The 24,667-nt window shown below is 42.1% G+C and overlaps 1 protein-coding gene across 2 annotated transcripts in view; it reads left to right on the plus strand.

Moving 5' to 3' along the window:
- LOC136833765 (type 2 phosphatidylinositol 4,5-bisphosphate 4-phosphatase) overlaps positions 1-24,667 on the plus strand; it is a 78,981-nt gene that overhangs the window by 20,868 nt on the left and 33,446 nt on the right. Inside the window, exons 1-2 of one of the 2 annotated variants that reach the window (XM_067096008.1) lie at positions 4,949-4,979; positions 21,488-21,663. In XM_067096008.1, the coding sequence (XP_066952109.1) occupies positions 4,964-4,979; positions 21,488-21,663 (192 nt within the window). In that variant the 5' untranslated portion in view covers positions 4,949-4,963. Of the gene's footprint in view, positions 1-4,948; positions 4,980-21,487; positions 21,664-24,667 lie in introns of those variants that run through there. The other variant, XM_067096007.1, reaches the window with a different exon arrangement.

Genomic DNA, 24,667 nt, shown 5'->3' on the forward strand with positions numbered 1-24,667 from the left:
ATCCATCCTGACTGCCTTGTCCATACAGTTAAGGGCGCTAGAGAGCTCCCCAGGGTAATTGAATCCGAGCTTCGAAGCTTAAGATCTAAGGCTCCCAAGCACCAGTCCAAAAAATTAAACACCTCCATGGTGCGGAAGAGACCTTTGAGATGATGGTCTGTCTCTGACAAGGTCCAAGAAACCTTAGCAGTAGGCAGATGTGACCTTCTGGAAGCGTCGACAAGACTGGTGAAATCCCCTTGAGAAGAGGAAGGAACTCTAGGGCTGAGATCTTCTCCCGTCTCATACCACATACCAGCCTTGCCTGAAAGCTTGACGGAGGCACAGCCGAAAGAGGTCTTGCCATGGGACTTCCAGTTCCTCCATCCACCACGTTGACTTTCTTGAAAGCCCTCTTGGTCATCAGCGAAGAGTCATCTTCAAAAACCCGCTCTCTAGCTTTGGAAAAGAAAGCTAACTGAGAAGGAGAGAGGAGCGGGTTTAAGCTTGTCTCGAACAAGTCTTTAAGCAATCGGTCAAAACTTGATAATCAGTAGAGGAAGCAGACGAGGGCTCGGCGTCAGCAGGATCAGTCGCCAGAAACCTCCGCCACGGCGGAGAAGCAACCCGAGTCACCCAACACTTCCCAGGGGAGCGAAGGCCTTGAGGTCGATCTGAAGAAGAGATCTTCTTTTCCCCGAGCGAAGAAGAATGCTCCCATGGCGTCCTGAAGAAGAGCAACGAAGGGGCGTCCTGAGAACATCCTGGAAGAAGCGCGTCCTGGCGTCGACACTGGCGTCACGCCCAAAAAACCGGAAGAAAGCGTCTGTCGGCGTCCTGCCTGGCGTCCTGAAGCTGACTACTAGGCGTCTCGGGAAAAGCTTCGCGGCGTCATGTTGTGGCGTCCACGGCGAGAACTAGAAGAGCTAACAGGCGACAAGAGGCGACGACACAGGCGAAGGAAACGGCGGCGGGCAGGAGAAGGAGACTTCCTTGATCTCTTGACGGGCAAAGTCAAGTCCTTGCGGCGACAAGGAGCAGAGTCCTTCTCAGCAACAAGAGACAACTGCCACTGTATCTCAACAAAATCTTCTTAGATGGAGGAAGAATCATGTCTGGGAGAGACAATCCTATGGGAGAGAAACGATGGTGAGACAGCCTTCTTCTTCCTCACAGGAGCAAGAAAGGTTCTCTCCTTAGAAGCGACTGGGCGCTCAGAAACATCCTCATCAGGCGAAATCCTAGTCCTCTTCTGCGGTGGCTTTTCAAATAGCTAGCGCGGAAGAGGTGGTAGAAAGCGTCCTCTTGAACACAGCTCCTGCTGAGAGGACGAGAGTCCCTTCACGAAAATTCCACACCCAAGGGGAGCGCCTCGGAGGGCGAAAAGCAGTCCTTGAGAATGCGCGCGACCACGATCTCTGGCAGCCTGAGGCGACAAGCAGGACCTGCAGAAGGCGTCAGATGGGTGGGGCTCCCCGTAACCTTCTTGCGGCTTTTCGACATGCCTTCTCCTGAGTCCTGGGGAGTCTGACGAGGCAGTCCAGACACAAAGCATTATGGGGCGATCTGGCGCCCCCTCCACAACACTGGGAGCACTACACTTCACAGCACTTTGGAGAGATGTCACTTTGTTTCGGCGTACGGATGGAACTCATGATCTGCGCTAGGGCCGAACCCTCCACAGACACAACATCAGGGCCGAAGGCAAACCGCAAGGGACAGGTGCAACATCAGCACATTAGGATTATCAGGAGGAAATAACGACTCTTTGCACACACTCCTGGAGGAAGACCTCCCTAACCCTGTCACGCTCCAACTTGCGAACATCTGAATCATAAGACTTCCAGCTCGCATCCGATAAAGTTCCTCCTTACATCGATCATCTATAAGACAAACATGCCCCTACACCTCAAACAAACGGTGAGGGTCTGCGAAGCTTTAGGTAGTCTCACCTTACAATCACTCATGCAACATACCACGAAACTAGCAGAACTAGAACCAGACATATTTAAAGAGGTCATAAGCAAAATCCACAACAGTCCAGAAGCGTGTGCAATCCACAGTCCAGAATCAAAACGAAAAGTCAAGAGAATACTTAAGGAGTGAAGATAAGCAAGTTAACTTGAAATCCAGAAGCGGAGGTACTGTAACAGATGGTAACAGTACCAGCGACTTGAAAATCTAGATAGAAAATGGGAATGGTTCGATTCCGCCTCCCAGCGGCGGGAATAGTGCTAACCACCTGGCCACACTGCGTGTGCGCGAGTTTTGAAATTCTGTCGGATTTAGGAAATACAGCTATATATATCTGGCGAGTAAATTATGGTGAACAAATTGTATTTTCCTAACTACAGTAAACTGCCCGTATTAAGTGGGGATCGTCCCACACACCCCGAATAGGTCAAATCATGAATACTTAAAACCCCTCTAAAAACACTTGAACGCATTTTGATAGCTTAAACCAAGAAAAGCATAAAATGATTATACCTGAGAATTTTAATAGTTTTATCACAAAAAGTGTATTTATTCATGAAAATTATATGAAAAAATACAGTAATTAGTGAATATTTCTCAGTGAAAAATACCGCGAATGGGTGAATTTTCCGCGAATGATGGCAAGATATGTTCCACAGAGAAACCCGCGAATGCGTGAGTCCGCGAACCATGAGAACGCGAATACGGGGGTTTACTGTATTCAAACCCAAGTCCTTTACATTAGGAATTACTTTCAGGCGTAGGCTGGAAACGGCCGTTAAACTCTTGAGCAAGGTGGTTAGGCAGTAACTACCGCCAGGTAGGCAGGGATACCCACCTGCCCGCATGTAAACATTCCAGTTTGCCTTTCGGTCCAGCTTCAGATTGAGGGGTGGCATGAGGTGGGCATAAAGTGTAAAGGACCTCGAGTTTGTATAGTTAGGAAAAATGGTATTTTCATTATAAAATAAGTTTTTAAATATACTTACCTGGTAGTTACATATATATAGCTTTATCCCTTACGATTAAATGCATACGCCGTGAAATTAAGTCGCGGCAATCGCCTGATAGATAGTCAGTGGCCCATACTGTCAGCCCTCTACCAGGTACCTGGAACCATTCCCAATTATCCTCAGAAATTCCATGCTGTTCACTCGGAGGGGGGAGAAAGGGACCTTTATATATGTATTTCCTGAATGCGTACATTTAAAAACTTATTTTATAATGAAAATGAAGTTTTTATGATAAAATAAAGTTTTATGAATACTTACCTGGCAGTTATATATATGTAGCTTAATCCCTGTGAACCACGGCAGATTTTTTTACAAAAACTTCGCGGCAACTTGCGGTGGTAGGTGTCCGATGGGTGGTTAACAACCCTTATGGTGGTAGCTGGAATCATTCCGTTTTCGTTCCTCAGATCATCTCGCCCGACTGTCTCCTGAGGAGGAGGTGGGATTTAAAATATATATATAACTGCCAGGTAAGTATTCATAAAACTTTGTTTTATCATAAAAACTTCATTTTCACCGAATAGAACTTGCAGCAGTTATCTACTCTATAACTGATCACACATTTGGAGGAGGGTGAAAGACAGCCAACATTGTTGGGAAACAACTAAAAGTTGTAGGTAAACACCTTGATTCCTTACCTGCTAAGGTAGCTGACTTCAAAGGTTCCTGCCTCTTGAGCCGCTTTCCCTTAGGAGCGCCAGTCAGGTGAAGACCTGTTATGCACAAACAACTCAATCGGAGTCTGTCAAAAAGCGGGGGTGAGACCAACAACGTGACTAGACTTCTGTATTCCTATTCCTTCTATTACCTAACCTTACTCAATCTAACCACCTAACCTTGCAGACTAGATATACACCTATCTAGTTAGACTGGGAGGTTAGCACCTAAAGGAAGCCTATCAGACAACCATAAAAAACACCAGCAATTACGGGTATCCCAAACAAAAGTTAAGGTTGAGGGGAGGCAGTCACTCCTTTACCCAATACCGAAGCTGTAGCTACATATGGGCCCAAGGCATAACATTTCTCATAATCCACTCTTACCTCTCTGAGGTAATGAGAAGCGAAAACAGAGTCACTTCTCCAAAAGTGGCCTCCATAATTTGTTTAACTGATATTCTTTCTATAAGCCAGAGAGGAGAGTTTGTGGCTCTTATTTGTCGACCTTCACACTTCAACAAACCAAGTTCTCCTCTTCACGCAAAGGTAGGCTTCTCTTATTGTCTCCCTCCAAAAAGAATGATAACGCATTCTTGAGAGGGGCTTTGAGATCCTTCACTGGTTTCACAAGGGTGGAAGAACCTCTTACGTCTTTGTCAGAAATATAAGCCTTGAGGCTCTAACTGGACAAGTAGTCTCTCCTCCTCTTGGCCCACTAATCCAGTAGAGGTTAGGAACCTCAACGTCCCGGCTTGGGGGTTGAAGAGGGTTCTCATTCTTGGCAAAGGAAGTCAGCCTTAATGCGCATATTGCTCCATTCTGATTGAAGCCTACTTGTTTCTGAATAGCATGAATCTCGCTAACCCTTTTCGCTGTAGCAAGGCGAAGGAAAAGAGTTTTTCTTTGTTCGTCTCTCAGGAGTTGTAAGAGATGGGTTGAACTCACTGTGCACAAGAACTTCAAAACCACATCAAAGGTGGGGCGGGGGTCTCAAAGTCTGCTTTAAGGTCTCTCAAAGTCTCTATCTTGAGACAAATCAATGCCTCTGTGCCTAAAGACGGTAGACAACAAGCTTCTGTATCCTTTTATGGTGGATACGGCCAGCTTAGAATCTTGCCTGAGGGACAAGAGAAAATCAGCTATTTGGCTCACAGAGGTAGTGGTTGAGGAAACCTTATGCTGCTTACACCAAGATCTAAAGGTTTCCCACTTTGATTGGTAAACTCTCTGTGAAGAGACCCTCCTCGCTCTGGCGATAGCTGGATGGACCTGCTAGACTGGCTTTGCAACACCACCACTATCTGTGGCAAAATCTTGCCAATTTATCTAGTTTTTACAATGAAATCAATTAGCGGTAAGTTTATTTCGCCGTATTTTACTCAGTTCACAGCGCTTTTCTTGCTTCTAGTTAACCTAAATGAATCTCTAGATACTTTATTTATATGGGACAAGGTTATTTTTCGTTATACGAAGCGTTTTTAAGTCGAAATATAACTTGAATACGCCTCGTTTTGAAATTAAGCTTTTTTTTTTTTTAGCTTTTTTTTTCCACACAGACATTATGTTAGTATACGTTTTGTGTAAAAATCAAGATTCCATCTCGTATTTCTACTTAATTTCACACGCACAATACTTAGCTAATATTATTTATCAGAGCGAAACAGCAGTACATGTAGAGTATCTTTCAGTCCAGTATTTTGATTAAGATACTTTTCTCTCTATTCTACTTTCATAGTCGAAGTTTCATTCATATTGCCACGTATCTATAATTTGTAGTCATTAGCAGCTTGAACATTGTTTTCAGCTTCGAAATACAACTATGCTTAAATTTAGCAGTATATTTCTACTTGATCTTTTGTATATAGTTAATAAGGGTATACAGTAAATGTAAAACATATCAGTCCTATTCTTACTTAATGTCATTTGTACATAATATTTAATTGTTTACTACCATACGGTGGTTGAAATACAAGCAAACACGTTGTTATCCAATCTCTGTTAGCAAACAGCAGTTTCTCGCTCCTCGGGTTGTTTATGACTGTATGCATTTACACAAGAGTATAACACTACTAACAATACTTTTATCATTCTTTAACTTTTTTAACTAGAAGATGGATAAAGAGATGAGGAAGAGAAGGGTCTATTGTAATTTGGTCTCTCTCATTGCCTGATTGTACGCTGCTTGCCTGCCACACAAAAATTTAAAAATATTTTTCAAATACGTCGATTCGTATTCGGGCTGCTAACCCCATCATAAAATCGAATTATCATAAATAAGCACTATATACCTGTACTGTTGACCGTCCAACGCAGCCAGTTTCACTTGTAAAGCTTCCAATGGCGCAAGACCTCTCTCTGGAACTGATTCATCAGTTTTCTTGTTAACATCTGAGCCTTTAAAGAAGCCTTCAACTACAGCAAGAACAAAGGGACTTGGCTTCTTCGTCCGTCTTCGCCAAGATAGCTTCTTTTCGTCAACGGAGTTGGATCATTTAGTAAAAGACTTATTCAAAGTCTTTGAAATAATCAGCTTCCTTGGTTGGACAGTGGGAACTTTGACAAAGAAGATTGAAGATTGCACAGCTCTACCGGGCAGTTTTACTGCATACTGGCTAGGTGTTTTACCGTGTGCGGACAAGGCGGGTCTTGATAGATAGCAAGAAGTAGGTGCTCTCTTTGCCTAAGGCATATAGAAGAAGAGTGAGCTAGGGTGTTTCTTTGTCACCAAAGGAGTCACTCTTTCTCAGAAATCATCTCTGCTCTTTGCCCTGTTGGACTGAGATAGTCTGTTTCCTAGGACTACTGTGGAGTGTGTAGTGTCAGAGCTTTAGAAGAAGACTACCCAGGACTTACTAATGCAGTCCACTAAACGCCCAAAGCAGCCGATGCGGACACTCAGGCACCTGTTTTCATTGTAAACTTGTGTTCTGGCTCTTCTTCAATTTCTTCCTCCGCTTCTGCTCTTTTTCTCTGTTCTGCAAGTTCAATTAAATCATGTGCTGTTAGTTCTACATCTTGTACATCTATGAGTTCTGGGATATCCTCCTCTTCAAGTTATAAATCTAAACTTTTCCCAAGTGGCATTATCTTTTATTACACTCACAACTCACTCCATCCAGACAAACCTTTAAATGAGAGTCTAACATACACTTCTAGCAGATTTTTCCAAATCCCATTCACACACTTTCATTACCTTCTTTCAAGCCCTTCCCTCTTTTTGTGGTCCCCAAGACATTGGGGGGCTGGAGTCCTGTTCTGGATGTCAGCGCCCTAAATTTGTTTGTTCTAAAGACAAAGTTCCATATGAAGACAGTCCATTCAGTCATGTCTTCACTCCATCAGGGAGACTGGATGGTCACATTGGACATGCAAGACGCTTACTTCCTTGTCCCCATACATCCAGACTCGAGGAAGTTCCTGCGCTTTGTTTTTCAGGGCAGGGTTCTCCACTTTCAGGCCTTGTGCTTCAGCCTGTCTACAGCACTGCAAGTGTTTACATGGAATATCTCACCTCTTGGGAATTGGCTCCATGTTGGAATAAACATCAGCCTGTATTTAGACGACTGGCTTCTCCGTGCCCCATTGGAAGAGAAGTGTGTGGAGGACTTGAGGAAAACTCTTCACTTAACACAGGAGTTAGGCATTCTAATCAACAAGAAGAAATCCCTAATGACCCAGACACAGGAGATTCCCTATTTGGGGATGATCCTGGACTCGCAGACTTTTCAGGCTTTTCTGTCCCCAGAAGATTTGACTTCTGCCGACAGACTGTCTAGCAGTTCCTCTCCCTTCTGTCCTGCTCAGCAGTCCAGTGGATAAGTCCTTTGGGGACTCTGGCCCCAGTAGAACAGTTCGTAAAGCTGGGTAGGCTGCAAATGAGGCCTCTGCAGTTATGCGAAGAAAGACTTTGAGAGGGGAAGTCTCTTCTTCCAGTGAACCCTGACCTAGAATTTTATTCCGACGCCTCCCATCCAGATTGGGGTGCCCTTCTGGAGGGCTGAAAAGTCCCCGAAACGTGGTCCAAAGAGCAACGGAGAGCCACATCATTGTCAAGGAGCTGAGGGCAATTCACTTGGGCCTTCAGTCCTCCTCAAATCTAGTCATTGGCAAGACATCAGTAGTACACGCCGACAACACCACTGCGCTGGCTTACATCTGCAAGCAAGGAGGCACCCACTACTTTTCTCTCTATGAGACAGCGAGAGATCTTCCCTGGGCATAGAAGAACCAGGTGACTTTGGCCACTCAGTCCATTCATGGAGAATAAATGTGATTGCAGATGAGTTGAGCCATCTCAAGTAAGTCCTACCGACAGAGTGGACATTAGACCCCCTAGTCTGTGACGATCTGTGGATGTTATGGGACAAGCCAACCGTAGACCTGTTCGCAACTTCAAGGAACCACCGTCTTCCTCTCTTCTGCTCATAGTGCTTCTTTAGTTCCTCGAAAAGCAAGCATGCCTTTGTTTGAATGGTCAAGAGGCTGAATGGCATACACTTTTTTATCTGGTCCTCCATCCATGTGACCAGTAACTGCTCCATTTCTTCCAAAGGCCCTGTCCTCCTCTTTCTTATAATCGTCAAATGAATCGGAGAAGATGCCTTTACAGCTTCCATTATCCATTTCTTGTCCTTAATGATGGTGAATACCGTTGACTGCGATAGACACTTGTCACGTGGTGGCTGTGACTGCCTTTCCCGCTGCATGCTGGTTGATCATTTTCCTTTTCTGCTCTAAAGTGATGGATTGCCTCACACCACCAGCAGGAGACTCACTTGGGCATTAGGGAGACATGCTGATCTTACACAAATTTGCATTTTAAGCAGTTTAAAATGGACAAAAATCACACTAACACTAACAACTTTACACTGTAGATGGCGAGTGAGATATCAGTCAAGGCGAGAGATACAGACATCTCAGCCTATTGGGTCAGCCTATCATACATCGTACGCTGCTGCCTGAGCTCATTGCGCAAGATTTAAAATATCTGTCATATCGGTACTGCCATCGTAACTTCAAAAATATCATAACTGGTATCACCATCATAACTTCGAAATATCGCAACTTGAAACATCATAACTCAAGGACTGCCTGTATTATCTTTAATAGTCTTCATTTTATAATGTATATAATCTCAGCAGATAAGAAGTTACACTGATATTGCAGTAAAAGATAGCTTGTTTTATGCACTTAAACAACATATTTAAAATGTTTACTTTTTTCACATTTTGCTTGACAGCATAAGTCGTTTTCTTTGTTTTGAAATTTTGTATATTTTAACTTTTCATAAATAATTTGTGCATACTCTAATGACAGAATAGACTACTAGGTACCAGGTGGGTAGCATGTATATTAAATGTTTATGACCTATTAATCTTTTGTAGTTTTCAGTACATTGGTAAAGTATACACAAGTTTTCCCTACATCTGCTTTTATGCAGTATATAGATGCCATGCAGAAATCCAAAAATGTTAAAAATTATTGATACGTTTTAACAGGGTGTGGGCTTATGTTTTTCAACAGTCACTATTTTTTTTCTAGTTATTTGTTTATCTTGGGTATTGTGAAAGTGTTAGTGTATTATACACACACAAAAAAAGAAGAAAAAGACATGAATAAACGTTTGTGCAGTGTCACTATTCAGCTATTGTAAGTGGCTTAGGAAGGTTCATGTAATACCCATCTGAGGTGGTAGTCATGGGAATTCACAGAATGACTGGATAAAATAGAGCGTGACTTGAAAAGTAGTTCATATAATGCTCACAGGTAAGTTGTTAGTGTGGTCTCCATTGTGCTACTTACCGTGTTGCTGTTCAGTTCAACTGGGAAATGTGATGTTTCTGAAGTCAGAGTGGTGGATTGTGAATAAGTAGTGTTTTTTATGTGTAACATGATTTTGTAATTATGAAATTTAGTAAAAGATTTTGAAGAAATTTGGCAGTTTGTCAGTGTATGATCTATGCAGTGATATTTTTTACACATTTGCTGTAAAATTTTTATAGATTTTAGCCTTGTGGGAATTTGTGTTCTTTTGGCAGCTAAAGTAGAAACCATTATAAAATTTGGTGAACTGCAGTAATTTTGACTATTTATGCAAAGATGACAAAAGTTCAGTTTACCCGACAACGTAATTACACTTTAGACAGGACCCTGTCATACAAGGAATCAAAATCCAAAAGCAAGAAGAAGAAAAGTATGTTGGAAGGTAAGTCATCTGTGTATTTGTGAATGTGCTGATGTCCTAGTGTTGACAGTAGAACCAGATGAAGAACTTGTGGAAATATGTGAAAATAAGGAAGAGTGGATTTATATTACTATTAGTCAGAAGATGACACCTATTCGTATGGAACAAGCCCACGGGGGCCATTGACTTGAAATTCAAGTTTTGTACATATAACTTACCTGGTAATTATATATATAGCTGTAGTCTCTGACGTCACGGCAGAAAATTGAAAATCGCGGCAGCGCTAATGAATGGTCACGTGATACCCCTTCCCACCGCCCTCTACAGGTGAGTGAGAGGAACCATAACCCAAACTCTTCATATGTTTCTGCCGTGTGGTACCGGTAAGCCGGTTCAACTTAGCAGAGAATTATCGCTGATTCTTTCGTTGGACATTGTTGGTGATGTACAATTGTTTGATTTGAATCTTTGGCAGACATTGTTTGTACTTAGCTTTTTTCATCCCCGTCTTCCTTATTTAGCATTATGTCGGACACTGGTCCCTCGGTGTATAGGTTTTGTAGCAAGGGCTGCAAACTAGATTAGGAAAATTACCATTGACCCTCATTCTGTGTGTTTCGGGTGTAGAGGACAGGTTTGTTCGGTATCGTTAACCTGTGAAGAATGTAAGAATTTGTCAGGGGAAGAATGGAAGATTTTAAATGCTTATCTGAGAAGGCTTCAAAAGAGAGAGCTAGAAAAGCTTCAGCTAGGACTTCCTCTTTATCCTCCCGTGATAGTCAGGATGTATCTTTTTCGTTATTAACCCTGATATTCCTTCTAACAAATCTCCCTATCCCAGACCCCGTTATTCCCGAACCCGATATCATGGCCAGTCTTAAGACGCAGATGGATGCGCTTTTAGTGTTATGCTTGCTGCCATGGAGCGGATGAGTAAGTCTTTGGTAGTAAGAAGTGCAGTGTCTTGTGATAGTGCAGTGGAGGAGCTGGCTGTTCTGGCCCACTCATTCTCCTAGGCCTGGACCTCTGTCAAACTCCCAGCACCAGGGAGGAGGCAAGTCAAAAGCCCAAGGGAGGTGAGTGGGACCTGCCCCGAGCAGTTGGCCCCTCAAGCAGTCCTGTTGCCGCTTCCCAGGATGCAGATGTTAGCCATAGAAAAGGCACATCAAGGAGGTGTATGTCTTCGAGTATGTCGAGTGAGGATTCGCCTAAGAGAGGTTGGCGCCAGAAAGATGTCTCGAGACCATTCAAGAGGTCTAGGTTGGCATCTCCTTTGGCAGTTCCCAAGAAAAGAGTGGCGCTCAAGATCAACCTCCTTCGTGTAGTTTTTGGGAGGAGCCCGAATGTTTTTCGCATTCCGTTGATTCGGGAGACGAGAGGCAGGTGTTGGAAGCGCTGAGACGCTACATAAGAAGAGAGTGGTGTCGTCTTAAGCCTGTTGTTGCTGCTTCTGGCGTGATTGCTGCATCTAGCGCCACGCGCCATGCGCCATCCTTCATTTCGCCTGGCTCATCACGCCACGCCACCCTTTATCCTCCTGGCGCCATGCCAAAAATTGTTTCTCCTGGTGACTCTCGTCAAGCTCCAACACCTGCGGTCTTCGTGCCTCGTTCTGTTCCGCATTCTCCTTCTTCCGCCTTGCCTCAAGATTTGTTTTTGGCGGAAATGAATAGGAAGCTTGATAGCATTCTCGGCTTTGTGGAAAAAGTGATCCTTCCGTGAACGAACTGCAAGTTGCTTCATTTCTAAGGATGCTCCTTCATCGAATGCGGCTTCCTCGAGCGATCCTGTGCTGCATTCTCCTAGGAAGACAAATCTTCCTCCATCTAGTTCCTGGCTCTTTCTCCGATTTCTGGTGGTGATGTTGCTTCGAATCGAGGCGGGAGGTACAACCAGAGAAAGAGAAGCCGTTATCGAGCTATAAGCAACTGCTTCAGTATTTTCTGGAGAATTTTTCCGGATTCCTTTTCACCAGTATCCCCAGCTTCTCCGAATCTCAATACGCTGTGATAATAGGACAGACTCTTCGCTGGCTACCAAATTAGTTCTTTCTATTTCGGCCAAGAAAGGATTGAAGAAAATGGAGGAGTGGCTTTGCAGAGAAGAGGGAACAAGGGAAGACTGTGTTTTGTTTTCCCCTTCAAATTGTCGCCTCGTCGTGGTGGTTGGTAATGAGACTGGAGAATCTTTCTCGTTGGGAGTAGCTGCCTCCTCCCAAGGAGATTTCTCTAGTTTGGTAGATTCGGCCAGGAGGTCGGCTTTAATTCAGCCAAAGTATTCTTTTTCTACATCGAATTTGATCACCTCTGCAAGAATGCTTTTAAGATTCTGGAAGTTATAAGTTTCTCGATTGGTCGGTTGGAGCTCTTGGAAGGAAACTAAAAGCTTGCCCTTCAGGACGATCAGTTCGCTTCCCTGTCCGGCGTGTTAGCTTGCATCGACAGGAGCATTAGAGATGCGGCTATGGAACTTTCTTCCGTGGTTACGTTAGGTATTCTCAAGAAACGTGAACTATGGTGTTCTTTCACCACTAAAGGTGTGTCTCGGTCCCAGAAGTCAGCTTTGTTGTTCGCTCCTTTAGATAGGAAACATCTTTTCCCGAGGGAAATAGTATCTGAGATCGCCGACTCTTCAACAGAGGGCAACTCAAGACTTGCTGGCACAGTCCACCAAGAAGCCTAAACCGTTGCCTTCAACAGTTGCTCGCCCGACAACGCCGACGGAGAGATCTCAAGTCGGCCCTTTCGTGGAAGAGCCCTGCTAAATCGTTTCCCAGATCGAGAGGGAGAGGTCGTTTTGTACCTAAAGCGATCAAACCCTCCGACAAGAAGTGAGAGCGCCTCCCTTCACTCACCAGTAGGAGCCAGACTGTCAGCTTTCTGGACAGTCTGGGAAGAAAGGGGAGCAGAACCTGGACAGTCTCGGTATTAAAGGAAGGCTATTCAATTCCATTCTTGAAGGACCCTCCTTTGTCCAGGGAACCAGTGGTCTTAATGGCTTATTCTCTAGACTCAGAGAAATGTTGTGCTAGAGAAAGTTCTCCCCCCTTTCTCCCCAGGATTTTACAATCGTCTCTTTGTAGTACCAAAGGCGTCAGGAGGCTGGAGGCCAGTTCTAGATGTGAGTGCTTTGAACCTGTTTGTAAAGAAGACAAAGTTTGTGATGGAAACCACTCAATCAATGCTGTCATCCCTTCTTCCAGGAGATTGGATGGTATCCATCGACCTCCAGGATGGTATTTCCACATCCCAATCCATCCTGCTTCGAGGAAGTTCCTTCGCTTTGTGTTCAAGGGCTTAAGTGTTTCAGTTCAGAGCAATGTGCTTCGGCCTCTCGGGACGGCCCCCAAGTTTTCACCAGAGTTTTGTCATCAGTGGCGGTGGCTACATCTGTTGGGGATCAGAACAGTTTTTTATTTAGACGATTGGCTCCTGCGTGCGAAGACGGAAGGAAAGGTGTGTGAAGGATTTGGAAAGACTCTTCATCTAACCAAGAATTGGGACTTCTGGTAAATTGGCAGAAGTCACATCTGGTGCCATCTCAAGAGTTAGTCTATTTGGGAGTTCAGATGAACTCAGTAGTTTTTCAGGCTTCTCTGTCGGTGGAGAGGGGTAGAGTCGTGCCTGTTGAAAAGTGCGAGAGTTTCTGAAAAGACCCAGTGCTCGGCCAACGAGTGGATGAGCCTTCTGGGGAAGTTGTCTTCCGCAGAACCGTTTTGTGAGATTGGGGAGACTACATCTAAGGCCCTTCAGTTCTTTTTAAGAGAAGTCTGGGACAGGAAGAAGAGCCCGACTGCTTTTGTTTTTCAAATCTCAGAGGAGATAAAGGCAGACCTCAGTTGGTGGAACTCTCCAGAGAAACTTCAGGAAGGAATTTCACTGTTCCCAAAGAACCCCAACCTCATCTTGTGTGCAGACGCTTCAGATCTAGGATGGGGAGCCACGTTGGGCAAGTTGGAAACAGCAGGCCGATGGAAGGAGAACAACTTCGGTGGCACATCAATCTGAAGGAATTAAAGGCCATTCATTTAGCCCTTTTAGAATTTTCGAAGGTGGTAAGGAACCAGGCAGTGATTGTCCAATCAGACAATACAACAGCTCTCGCATACATAAAAAAGCAAGGAGGACCCACTGGTTCTCGCTATACCTGGTAGCGAGAGATCTTCTGTTATGGGGCTTAAAACGAACCAAACGACGTTGTTGACAAGGTTCATTCCAGGAAAGCTCAATGTGAGGGCAGACGAGCTAAGCAGGAGCTTTCAAGTACTCTCAACAGAGTGGATCTTAAATCAAGAAGTTTGCCTCCAACTGTGGAATCTATGGGGTCGTCCTCTCATAGATCTGTTTGCCACCAAGAAGACAACTCAACTGCCTCTTTTATTGCTCTCCAGTGCCGGACGAGGGGGCAGTCTTCGTGGATGCAATGCTGATGGACTGGTCAGGTCTGGACCTTTACGCCTTTCCTCCGTTCAAGATGTTGAGAGCAGTTCTAACAAAAATGTTGTCCCACAAGGACATGCGCATGACGCTGATTGCTCCGTTTTGGCCAGCAAGGGAATGGTTCCCGGACTTGATAAGTCTTCTCGTAGACTTCGAGGCTTTACCACCGAGAGTAGATCTACTCAGACAGCCTCACTTCCGAAGATTTCACGGAGGTCTATCCGCTCTTCAGCTAACTGCGTTCAGACTGTCTTAACGTTACCTCAGAGCTAGAGGTTTTCAAAGAAGGTCTCTAGAGCCATCGCTAGAGCTCGTAGACAGTCCTCCACAGCAGTTTATCAAGCTAAGTGGTCAGTCTTCAGAGAGTGGTGTAGGAAGACTGGCACATCATCTTCTAAGACCACTTTAGAAGAGATCGCAGACTTCCTCCTGTATCTGAGTGTGGAGAGGAAGCTGTCTTCGCTGCGTCGATCAAGGGCTACAGAGCAATGCTTTCGACAGTCTTTAGGCATAAGGACCTGGATATTTCAAATGACAAGGACTTGTCAGATCTTATCAGATCGTTTGAAACATCCAAGAATTCCAGAGAGAGATTGGTTTCCTGGAATTTGGATGTGGTCTTGAAATGGCTTGTGGGCAGTAAGTTTGAGCCATTATCGTCTTGCTCTTTCAGAGACCTTACGAGGAAGACAATCTTCTTGGTAGCTCTGGCTACAGCAAGGAGAGTCAGTGAGTTGCGCGCCCTGATAAGAGAATTGGGTTTTCTAGGGGTAAGGCAGTCTGTTCTTCATTGTTGAGTTTTTGGCAAAGAATGAGACTCCGTCTAAGCCTTGGCCGAGATCCTTTTTTGATCCCTGGTCTCTCGGATTTGGTGGGACCAGATGAAGAAGAAAGACTTATGCCCAGTAAGAGCATTAAAAGTATATTTTGAAAGGACTCAAGCAGTGAGAGGTCCTTCTCTAATCTTTGGTGTTCTGTGAGGGATCTGAGTAGGCCTCTTTTAAAGAATGCTCTTTCCTTCTTTTTGAGAGACCTGATTGTAGAAGCTCACAACCAGGTAGAAGACGTGCAGCTTCAAATTTCTAAAGTTAAAGCACATGAGGTGAGAGCGGTCTCAACCTCGTTGGCATATAGGAGGAATCTTTCCTTAGATTCAATTATTCAAGCTACATTTTGGAAATGTAGGTCAGTGTTCGCGTCTCATTATTTGAGAGAGATTGAGACAATATATGATGGATGCAGTACGTTGGGACCGTTTGTGGTGACTGGCACGGTGTTGGGTAAGGGAATAAAGGAAGTCGATCCTTCCTTGTGATGCTTTCTCTTGCTTAAGGTTAGCGTTGTTGTTTTCTGGGATGTCTGGGGGTACATTGTGACTAGGAGTACCCAACAGTCTTACATTTTGGGTAATATTTTTAAGGTACAGGTTATTGGTGACACCCCTTGTTCTATGTGTGTGTGTGTGTGTGTGTTTTTTTTTTTTTTTTTTTTAGTACTGCGCCCTGGGCAGGGGCATTTATTTGGTTGGTTATCATGCATAGTCCACGGTGAGCCCTCGACTGGCATGTAGCCCTCTAGCACTTAACCCTCAGGTCTATATACCTAGTTGGTGCAAGTTGAGGATAGCAGATTAAGAGGCAGTATCCATCAAATCAGCTACCTCAACAGGTAAGGAACCATCATTGTGTTTTTTATTTTCACAATTGTCTAGACTTTTTCATATTAGCTGCCATGGCCCACCTCCATCAAGGTGCCAATCAGCTATATATATAATTACCAGGTAAGTTATATGTACAAAAATGTATTTTTATAATAAAATGAAGTTTTGTACATACTTTACCTGGTAATTATATAATCAAAGCCCACCCTCCTCCCCTCTCATGGGCAGGTATGGCATAAACATATGAAGAGTTTGGGTTATGGTTCCTCTCACTCACCTGTAGAGGGCGGTGGAAGGGGTATCACGTGACCATTCATTAGCGCTGCCGCGATTTTCAATTTTCTGCCGTGGCGTCAGAGACTACAGCTATATATATAATTACCAGGTAAGTATGTACAAAACTTCATTTTATTATAAAAATACATTTTCAAAAGAATATAGTGTTCATTAGGAAGAAGTAGGAGGAGGTAAAGGGAAGTATATAAGGAGGAGATCACACTTATTATTTAAAAAAAATAAATTAATAAATAGATAAAAGTTTATTAAAATGCAAGGAGAATAGTATTAGGGTAGTAATGCATTGCATCTTTGCTTGAACTTCTGAAGTTCCAATTGCACAACATCTCCTGGAAGGCTGTTCCACAGCGGAACAGTGCGAGGACTAAAGGACTTTTGGAACTGAAAAGTTAGACAGCAAGGTACATTTACAGCATTTGAGAGGAGGACAGAAAATCTAACACAAATGAAACCTAGCCTTTGGTGACTCATCAGTAACCAAGTGAAAGTTACAAATAGAAAAGTGGCCTTGTGGATACTGAAGAGATGAGGTTTGGTTTCATTACTGTGTATCAAGTTTATCAGGTTGTTCCCAAAGATTGGAGGGTTTGGAAATATATGAAGGAAGTAATGAGTGTTTGGTGTCCAAGATGTTAAGAGTAAAATGTATGTGAGATGGAGGAAGATTGTCATTATGGGGAGGAAGGATGGTCAGCAGAAGTGATAAAGTATTTCATATTTGGGGGATACATTGAACTGTAAGTTTGGTGTGAGAGGGTAGTAAGATAAAGAGTGTATGAAATGGAAAGATGGTGTTGAACTATCATTTAAAAAAAAAAAAAAGCACGTTAAGTATTAAAACCATTTAAAAAAAGAACAGAGCACGTTAAGTATATCTCAGTGTAGCAGAGATAGCACTTACAAATTTAACTGTAGAATGGTATGATATCCACAGGCAGGAAAATGGACTGAGATCTCAGAGGTGCTGAGATGATTTGGACCAGTGATGAGAGGTGAGGAGCAGTTAGGCAGAAAAGTAGTAATGACAATTACAGGACAAAGACTAGTAGAAAGGCCAAGAAAATCATTGAAAAAGGACTTATACAAGGAGTAGATCAGATAGGATTTCAGGGAGAAGGGCTTAAGATAGACAGTGGCAAGACTTATTCACATTTAACCCTTTAAATGCCAACGCTTGTAGAATGTAAATGGTGATTTTTGAACTTAATTTAGCCATGTTTGTCATATTTGCCTTAGTTGTTACGCAGTTTATATAAATATATAATTTTATTGAAGCTTCATATTGAGCATAATCTTCTGTTTTGGATATTGCCCGAATGTTGGGGAATCTTCATCCATTGTCTGTTACTGACAAGAGAGAGGCTAAGGTAATTTGACTCATGACCCCATCCTTATCCCTTCTCTTAATCCTTTTCTTCTGCCACATGGTTGCCTCCCCTCATCTCTGTAAATATTGTTTGTCTCTTAACATCTGTCACGTCACCACTCCCCTCATGTATCCTGCAGAAATTGATATTCCATGTCATTGTGGTTTGATTGTTTCTTTTGGGCTTGGGCAAGAAAAGGTCATTTGGTTTACAGTCATTGGACTTTTTGCATGAAGACTTAGGTCAAGTAGGTTATAAATCAAGAATAGTCTGTAAGGTTTGGGGCTGCTGTACAATTAGAAATGAATATTTTTAACTGCCGTGTTTATGAGCAAGCACAAAAATCTTGGTGGAAGTAGAACTACCTACATAGGAAGGGTGTTACTTATACTTATTTTGCTATACTTTCCATAATAGAGTTGTATATATATTATGAAACAACATAATTATGAAGTTATTGTTTTGCTTTCAAATCTAAATATAAATGTAGACTCCCTTCACACTCAATGAGTATGATTTTCTATTGGTGCATTTGATCATAGCCTGGTCTTCTCTTTGGGCCATGGAGAACGTTCCTGTTAACTTTAAAGAGGCATGCAACCATGCACATGGTATTGAAATGTCACTTTAGAAATTTGACAATTCAGATTTACCTAATGTCAGTTTGCTTAAGCCAGCCTAGATTGGTGGTCTATAGGTGTTTTTGTACTTTTCAAAACACCATTCTTCTTGCTGTTTTGCTTTCATAGATACAGTGCTGCATTATTAATACTTGAATGTATCCAACACATTTATAAGATCTTTTTATAGGTAAGCTCCCAGTACTTAACGATCATGCAGATATTTTCCTTATCCCTTTAATTAAGAAAGCTTAGCTAATTACTTCAAAGAAAGAACCAACACTGTAATTATTATTATTATTATTGTTATTATTATTATATTATTATTCATAACGTGAACCATATTCATATCAAAACGCCCACAGGGACCACTGACTTGAAATTTAAACTTTCAAAGAATATGGTGTTCATTAGAAAGAAGAAGCAGAAGGCAGTGAGAAATACAGAAGGAAGAGATCAGTTATTAGAAAGGAAAAATAAATTAACAAATAAATAAATAGATAAAAGTAAAAGTAAATTATTAAAATACAAGAATTGTTTTTGGGTAGTTATGCTTGCACCTTCACTTGAACTTTATGAAGTTCCAGTTGCACTGTGTGAAGAATAAAGGACCTCTGGAACTGAGAAGTTCAACAGTGAGGCACATATACTGCATACTGGTGCTGCTGTCCAGCAGATCTGGTTGTTCTCAGCAGGAAAAGAGGATCAGAAATCTAATGTTCATGTGAAAAATCTGTTAAAGTTTCAAAAAGTAATTATGCCTCTTGAGTGACTTGTTCCAGATTAGTAAGAAGTTATTTTACTCAGTTTCATTAACAAAACCAAATGGTACTACTTAATCTTTTTCAAGTCTAGTGCATGTATTCACATCTCCACGTTTACCTTCTCTTTCTAAGTAAGATTAAAATATGTTCTCAAATGAGTTATAATAATATTGTTATTCCATGTACAGTTTTATGTAAAGGAGAAAAAGTGTTTTATCAACAAGATAGCAGTCAATTTATTGTGGCCAAATGTAGCTTATCTAAACCTGAATTGATGTCTGGTTCTGGTTCCAACAACATGGTCAGTCCCCAGTGCAGTGTGTCATTGTAGTTATTTGATGTACATTTTTGCCTGAATGGGTTGAGAGGGAAGGGAGTTAGTCGGTTTTGCCACATTTCCACATTTATTTTTCTTGAGAATTTTGTTAGCATGTTTTGCTTAAACTTGGGACCACATGAATATTTTATATTTTAAAAATTTATGATACTACTATGAAAGTTATAAATTTGATGTTATACAGAATATTAATGATACTGTACGGTATCATTAATATTCCAATCAAAACTTACCTTGCGATTAACAGAAATTTCTCTGTTGCTGGGAATAATTTTTGTCAAAAGATATTAATCAAACTACATGAATGACATCTTTAACTTCTTGACTCCCTCTGTTTTTTTTATGCTCGTCATAGCAAGCCAATATCCGAGTATGATAAAATAAGCTGCTCATCTCCCCCTTGATAGCTGATTGGTGGGGTTGTGACACTTGACAAATTATGAATTTATGTAACTTCATTACATTCACGGATAGTGGGCGCAGGTCTTGTTTACAATTGAATTAGCTAAATCCTGGAATTAACTTCCCACCCAGAGATAATTAAAAATCAAGTAGTTAACAAATCAAACAGTCCATTTTCTTGGTTTCCATTTCTTACAATCTTACTCTTCTTTACATTTTCTAGCAACTTCACTTCTTGCAAAAATGTTCAAACTTCACCATTCTAATCAATACTATCACATGCAAATTTTTATAATTCCACAATTCTTTTAACAGTGTATCATATGCAAACTGATCAATGCACAATCCATTCAAGGCCTTTGCACCTATGTCCAATGTACCTTCTCAATCTTAGCCCTTTGTTAGCAGTCGGTTGAGCTTCAGACTGTCATTCATGGGCTGGAGTTCAATTCCCGCCTTTGAAGAGTTAGAGGAATTTATTTCTGGTGATAGAAATTCATTTCTCGCTATAATGTGTTCTTCCACAATTGGTTCTTAGCCTAAGTCTCTTTCGGGCCAGCCCTAGGAGAGCTGTTAATCAGCTCAGTGGACTCTAAGGTATATTTAATTTAATTGACTGTACATCATTCCATCTTAAACAGATACTGAATGTCCATGTAGACAGTGTATCCAAGTCTCAGACCTGTTCTGTCTTTAAACCAGTCACTGTTGTTTACATATTCTAACATACAGTACTTTATTTCCTTCATAAAAACTTCCAATCAGTGTCAGTACTGAACATGATCTGTATATTCTCAACACCACTCACATTACTAATGTATCAGATGTAGCATAAGCTTTCTTCAGTTCTGTTTTCCACAAAACAGTTTTTCCCCTTAATCTCAAATTTCTTGAATAACTGTTTCATAACAAACACTTAATCCACATACTCACTTCCTTGTCTGAACCCAGAGTGTTATTCCAATATCAGTCCTCTTCTCATTTGTCTTGGTGTGCCCAAAATCTTTCCATGCACCTTCCTTTGTGTATTAAGTAATATTCCTTTGGTTCCTTCATAATCCATATATACCCACAAGCTCAGGTAAGCCAAGCAACCACATCATCACATCACCACCATGCTTCAGCAGCTTTCTTGTAATGCCATCAGTGCCTGATGACTACACATTCTCTTACTTGCAGTTTTCTTTGACACACTTCCTTCCACAAACATTTTCAAGAATACCGTATATACTAACCTTTTCAACTCTAGTGTAATTCAGCTATGCATCCCATTTATTCCCCACATTCAGCAAGTGAAAATACTTTGCATTTTGTTTTAGCAGTTCTTGAGAATTTATTATGGTTGTCAGTCTTGGCATTAAGGAATTCTTTTGTGTGTGTTCCCTTTCATCAGGATTTTTTTTTTTTTCTGTTTGACATGATAGCTTGTTTCTCAGTAAACAAAATCAAGAGACCATTGCCTAAATAATGAGTTGATTTAAGGAATTATTTTGTACATGTTCGCTACAATTAGGAATTTTTTTCTGTTTGACATGATAGATTGTTTTACAGTAAATAAAATCAGGAGAATGTTGCCTAAATAATGAGTTGTTCCATCCTCGGTTGGAATGTTGTACTTGTATTTCACTCTGGATAAGGGTTGCATTTTCAGCTTCCATTTTTTTTAGTTTATTTTACTCAAATCTTTATTAATCTTCAGTTGTGGCTGTGCTGTGAAGTATTTTTACTGTTTAAAAAAGTGTTTTCCTTCCCAGGAACAGGTGATGATTAAAAAATTTTTTTTCTTTCCCAGGAACAGGGGAAGGTACTTTGGTGTCCCCTGTCGGCCCAGATGAGCTACCGCCACCATATACCCCCTCATCTTCGGGAGTGCCAATGGTGACATGCAGAGTCTGTCAAGCAATGATTGACATCTCTGGGAAAGTAGACCAGCATGTTGTTAAATGCAGTCAGTGTAACGAGGCAACAGTAAGTGTAAAGAATGTTATGTATTGTACCATGAGTGGGGAATTCTAGAACTATGGTTAAGAGTGTGCTACATATTTTTATATGAGTAACTTATCAAGTACAGCAATTACATAGCTATTACTTCACTTTACACAGCAGCTTGAATTCAAAATTTCGTGGGTAACACTTCGCACATCTGTGTAGGTGACCAGTTCCGCCCACTAGCGGGAACATTAGGAACAACTTTAGCAGATAACCTCGATCTGTTCCTGCCGTGCTCGGGTGAACACCTAGTATGGCAGCAGCTGTATTCATTATTTTCCGGTTATATACGTGGATTTTGGTGGTGTACACATCCACTGGAATGCGTATTAGTAACCTTCATGAAATCTCAGGATGAGTTTTTTTCCTTGGTTTTGTTATTAAGTTGATTCATTATCAGAACTTTTGTTTAAAAGTCTCTTGTTTACATCTAGGCTTGCAAGCCACCAGTAATAACTCAGCCCTTAAATAATCCTCTTATGTGTTACGCCATTCCTTTAGGCTTAATCTTTTATATTCTGTTTTGTTTACCAGGTCTAGATTACTTGCAAGCCTTCGATATAATTTTGCCTTAAAATTAATTTTTGAATGGTGTTCTCCCAGCTTAGACACTCACAAGCTGCCAACATAATTCCTTTAAAAACTTTAAAAGTAATTCTTCAATGTTTCGTTGTTCTTTTAGGCAAATCCAGGCAAAATTTTTTTGCCTTGGCTATTTGCGTGCTGCCGATGTAGTTTTGCCATCAGATGTAATTCTTGCATCTTCGGTAGATTACTTGCAAACCTTCAGTATAATTTCCCTTAATATTAATTTCCCAGTGGTGTGTTCCGGGCATAGGCACTCGCTAGCCACCGATTATTTGCCTTAACGTAATTCTTGAATGTTTTGCCATTCTTTTAGGCTAATCCAGGCAAACTTTTTTTTCTTTTGCTTAGGCTACTTGCGAGCAGCTGATGTAGTTTTGCCCTAAAAGTAATTTTGCATCTTACGCTATTCCTTTAGTCCAAATTTTTACGTCAGTGGGGTTTACAGGGCGTAGACTGTTCGCAAGCCGTTGTTATATAATTGCCTTAAAAGTAATTCTTGGATGTTTAGTCATTCCTTTAGGCCAAAGATTTGCATTTTATGTTTGCTTGCCGAACCTAGTAGACTTGCTAGCATTTGGTAAATAATACTACCTTAGCCCCCACATTTTCCCTTGCAGAGAATTGAAAGTGTAAGGGCAGGAAATAGTAAGGAGAGAAGGGTGCATATTTTGCAGCTCATATATTTTATAGCAAGCTTCCTCTTGAGCTGAGGCAGTTTGAGGATTTGAAGTCTTTCAAACAACTTTAAAATATTTTTATCAATGCTGTGATATGGAATATCACACAGTGAATGTGGAACATGCTGTGTGATGATGCATGCTCAGGGCAATACACCTGATGAATAAACTTCTATTTTGATAAGGGAGGCCCTGAAAACACTTTGGAAGTGGTGCGAGACCTAGATAAGTGTTAACAAGTAACAAGTTATAACAACACTTTTCATCAGCCAAGAATCAGTCCCAGTATTTGCCTCATCAGTATATCGTGTAGAGTACTCACTTCCTCAGTACATTTACGAAATTGTGCCTTTTTTTTCTTTTTTTTGAAGTTTCTCATTTCTCCTGTGCAAGGATAACACGCATCTAGGTTGATGCACAGATTGTGCATGTTCCACACTTCCAGTAACCAGCAGCACCCATTTCAGACTGATGCCAGGTCATGATATCACCACTAGATGGCTCCCACTGGCTCTATGTGTATATATACTGGCTCCCTGGCTTCCTTCCCATACCATTGCCAGTCTTGTGTCTGGGTTAACAGAAAATTAACCTTGCAAGTGCGTGTTGTGCAGTGGAGGAGGTGATTATCCGGCCCGCCGGTTCTCCTAGACCTAAGTCACTGTCATACTCCCCTAGACCTGGGAGGAGTCATACTGAAAGTCCAATGGAGGCTGGTGGGAAGTCCCCCGGGTAGTTGCCCCCTCTGTCGAACCTGTTGCACAGTCCCAGGTATCGACAGACAGCCACTGGAAAGGCGTCTTGGTGGAAGTGTAGTAGAGGAGGTGGTTGCTTGTCCTGCTGACTCTCCTAGACGAAGGTCCCTGTCAGACCCCTAAACCTGGGAGGAGGCATACTGAAAGTCCAAGGGAGGTCTGTGGGGTTTGCCCACGGGTAGTCACCCCCCCTCAGTTGAACCTGTAGTACATTCCCAGGTATTGGCAAACATCCACTGGAAAAGCATCTTGAAGGATGTGTTGTGTTAGACAGCCACTGGAAAGGCATCTTGATAGATGTGTAGTATTATCATCTCTTATCAAATTGACGTCTTTCTGAGCACCTGGCGCTATCCTACTAGTGTCTGGCACCAGTTCCTGTTATCTCAGCGCCTATTCCCGGGCGCCTGACACCAGTTCCCGGGTGCTCAGTGCTCTCTTTAGTACTTGGCGCCAACCTTCAGAGCTCCCATTGTCCTCTCTTATGCACCCAGCGCCATCTTTCTAGTGTCTGGTGTCAATTCCTCTTTAATACTTGGCACCCTTCTTTGCTAAGAGCACTGTTGTTCTTTCTTGAGTGCCAGTCTCTGAATGAATGCCTGGCTCCGGTTTTTCGAGTGGCTGGCACCAGTCTCCGATCAAGGTGCCAACTCTTCAGTATCAGACTCCCGCCACTGAGTGCAATACAGACCGCTCAACGTTTTGGCTCTCTTCAGTCGGTCCCACCTTTGCCTAGGGTTCAAGGTGAGCCAACAGTGCTCCCTTTTTAGTGACAATTATTGTCTCAGAGTCCTGTCCTTTGCAAACAGGGACTTCTGTGTCCCAAATTTTGTGCTTGTTGAAGGAATCTCCCTCCTCTGGGATTTTTTTTTTCATCCTCCAAGAAATCCCTCAGGGAGTTGGAAGTTTGACTTTTGTTGAAAAGGGAGCAAGGCAAGTGTCTTTGGACTTAGCTTCCTCTGA

Source organism: Macrobrachium rosenbergii, chromosome 52, assembly GCF_040412425.1.
Source record: "Macrobrachium rosenbergii isolate ZJJX-2024 chromosome 52, ASM4041242v1, whole genome shotgun sequence".
NCBI classification, from domain to species: domain Eukaryota; kingdom Metazoa; phylum Arthropoda; class Malacostraca; order Decapoda; family Palaemonidae; genus Macrobrachium; species Macrobrachium rosenbergii.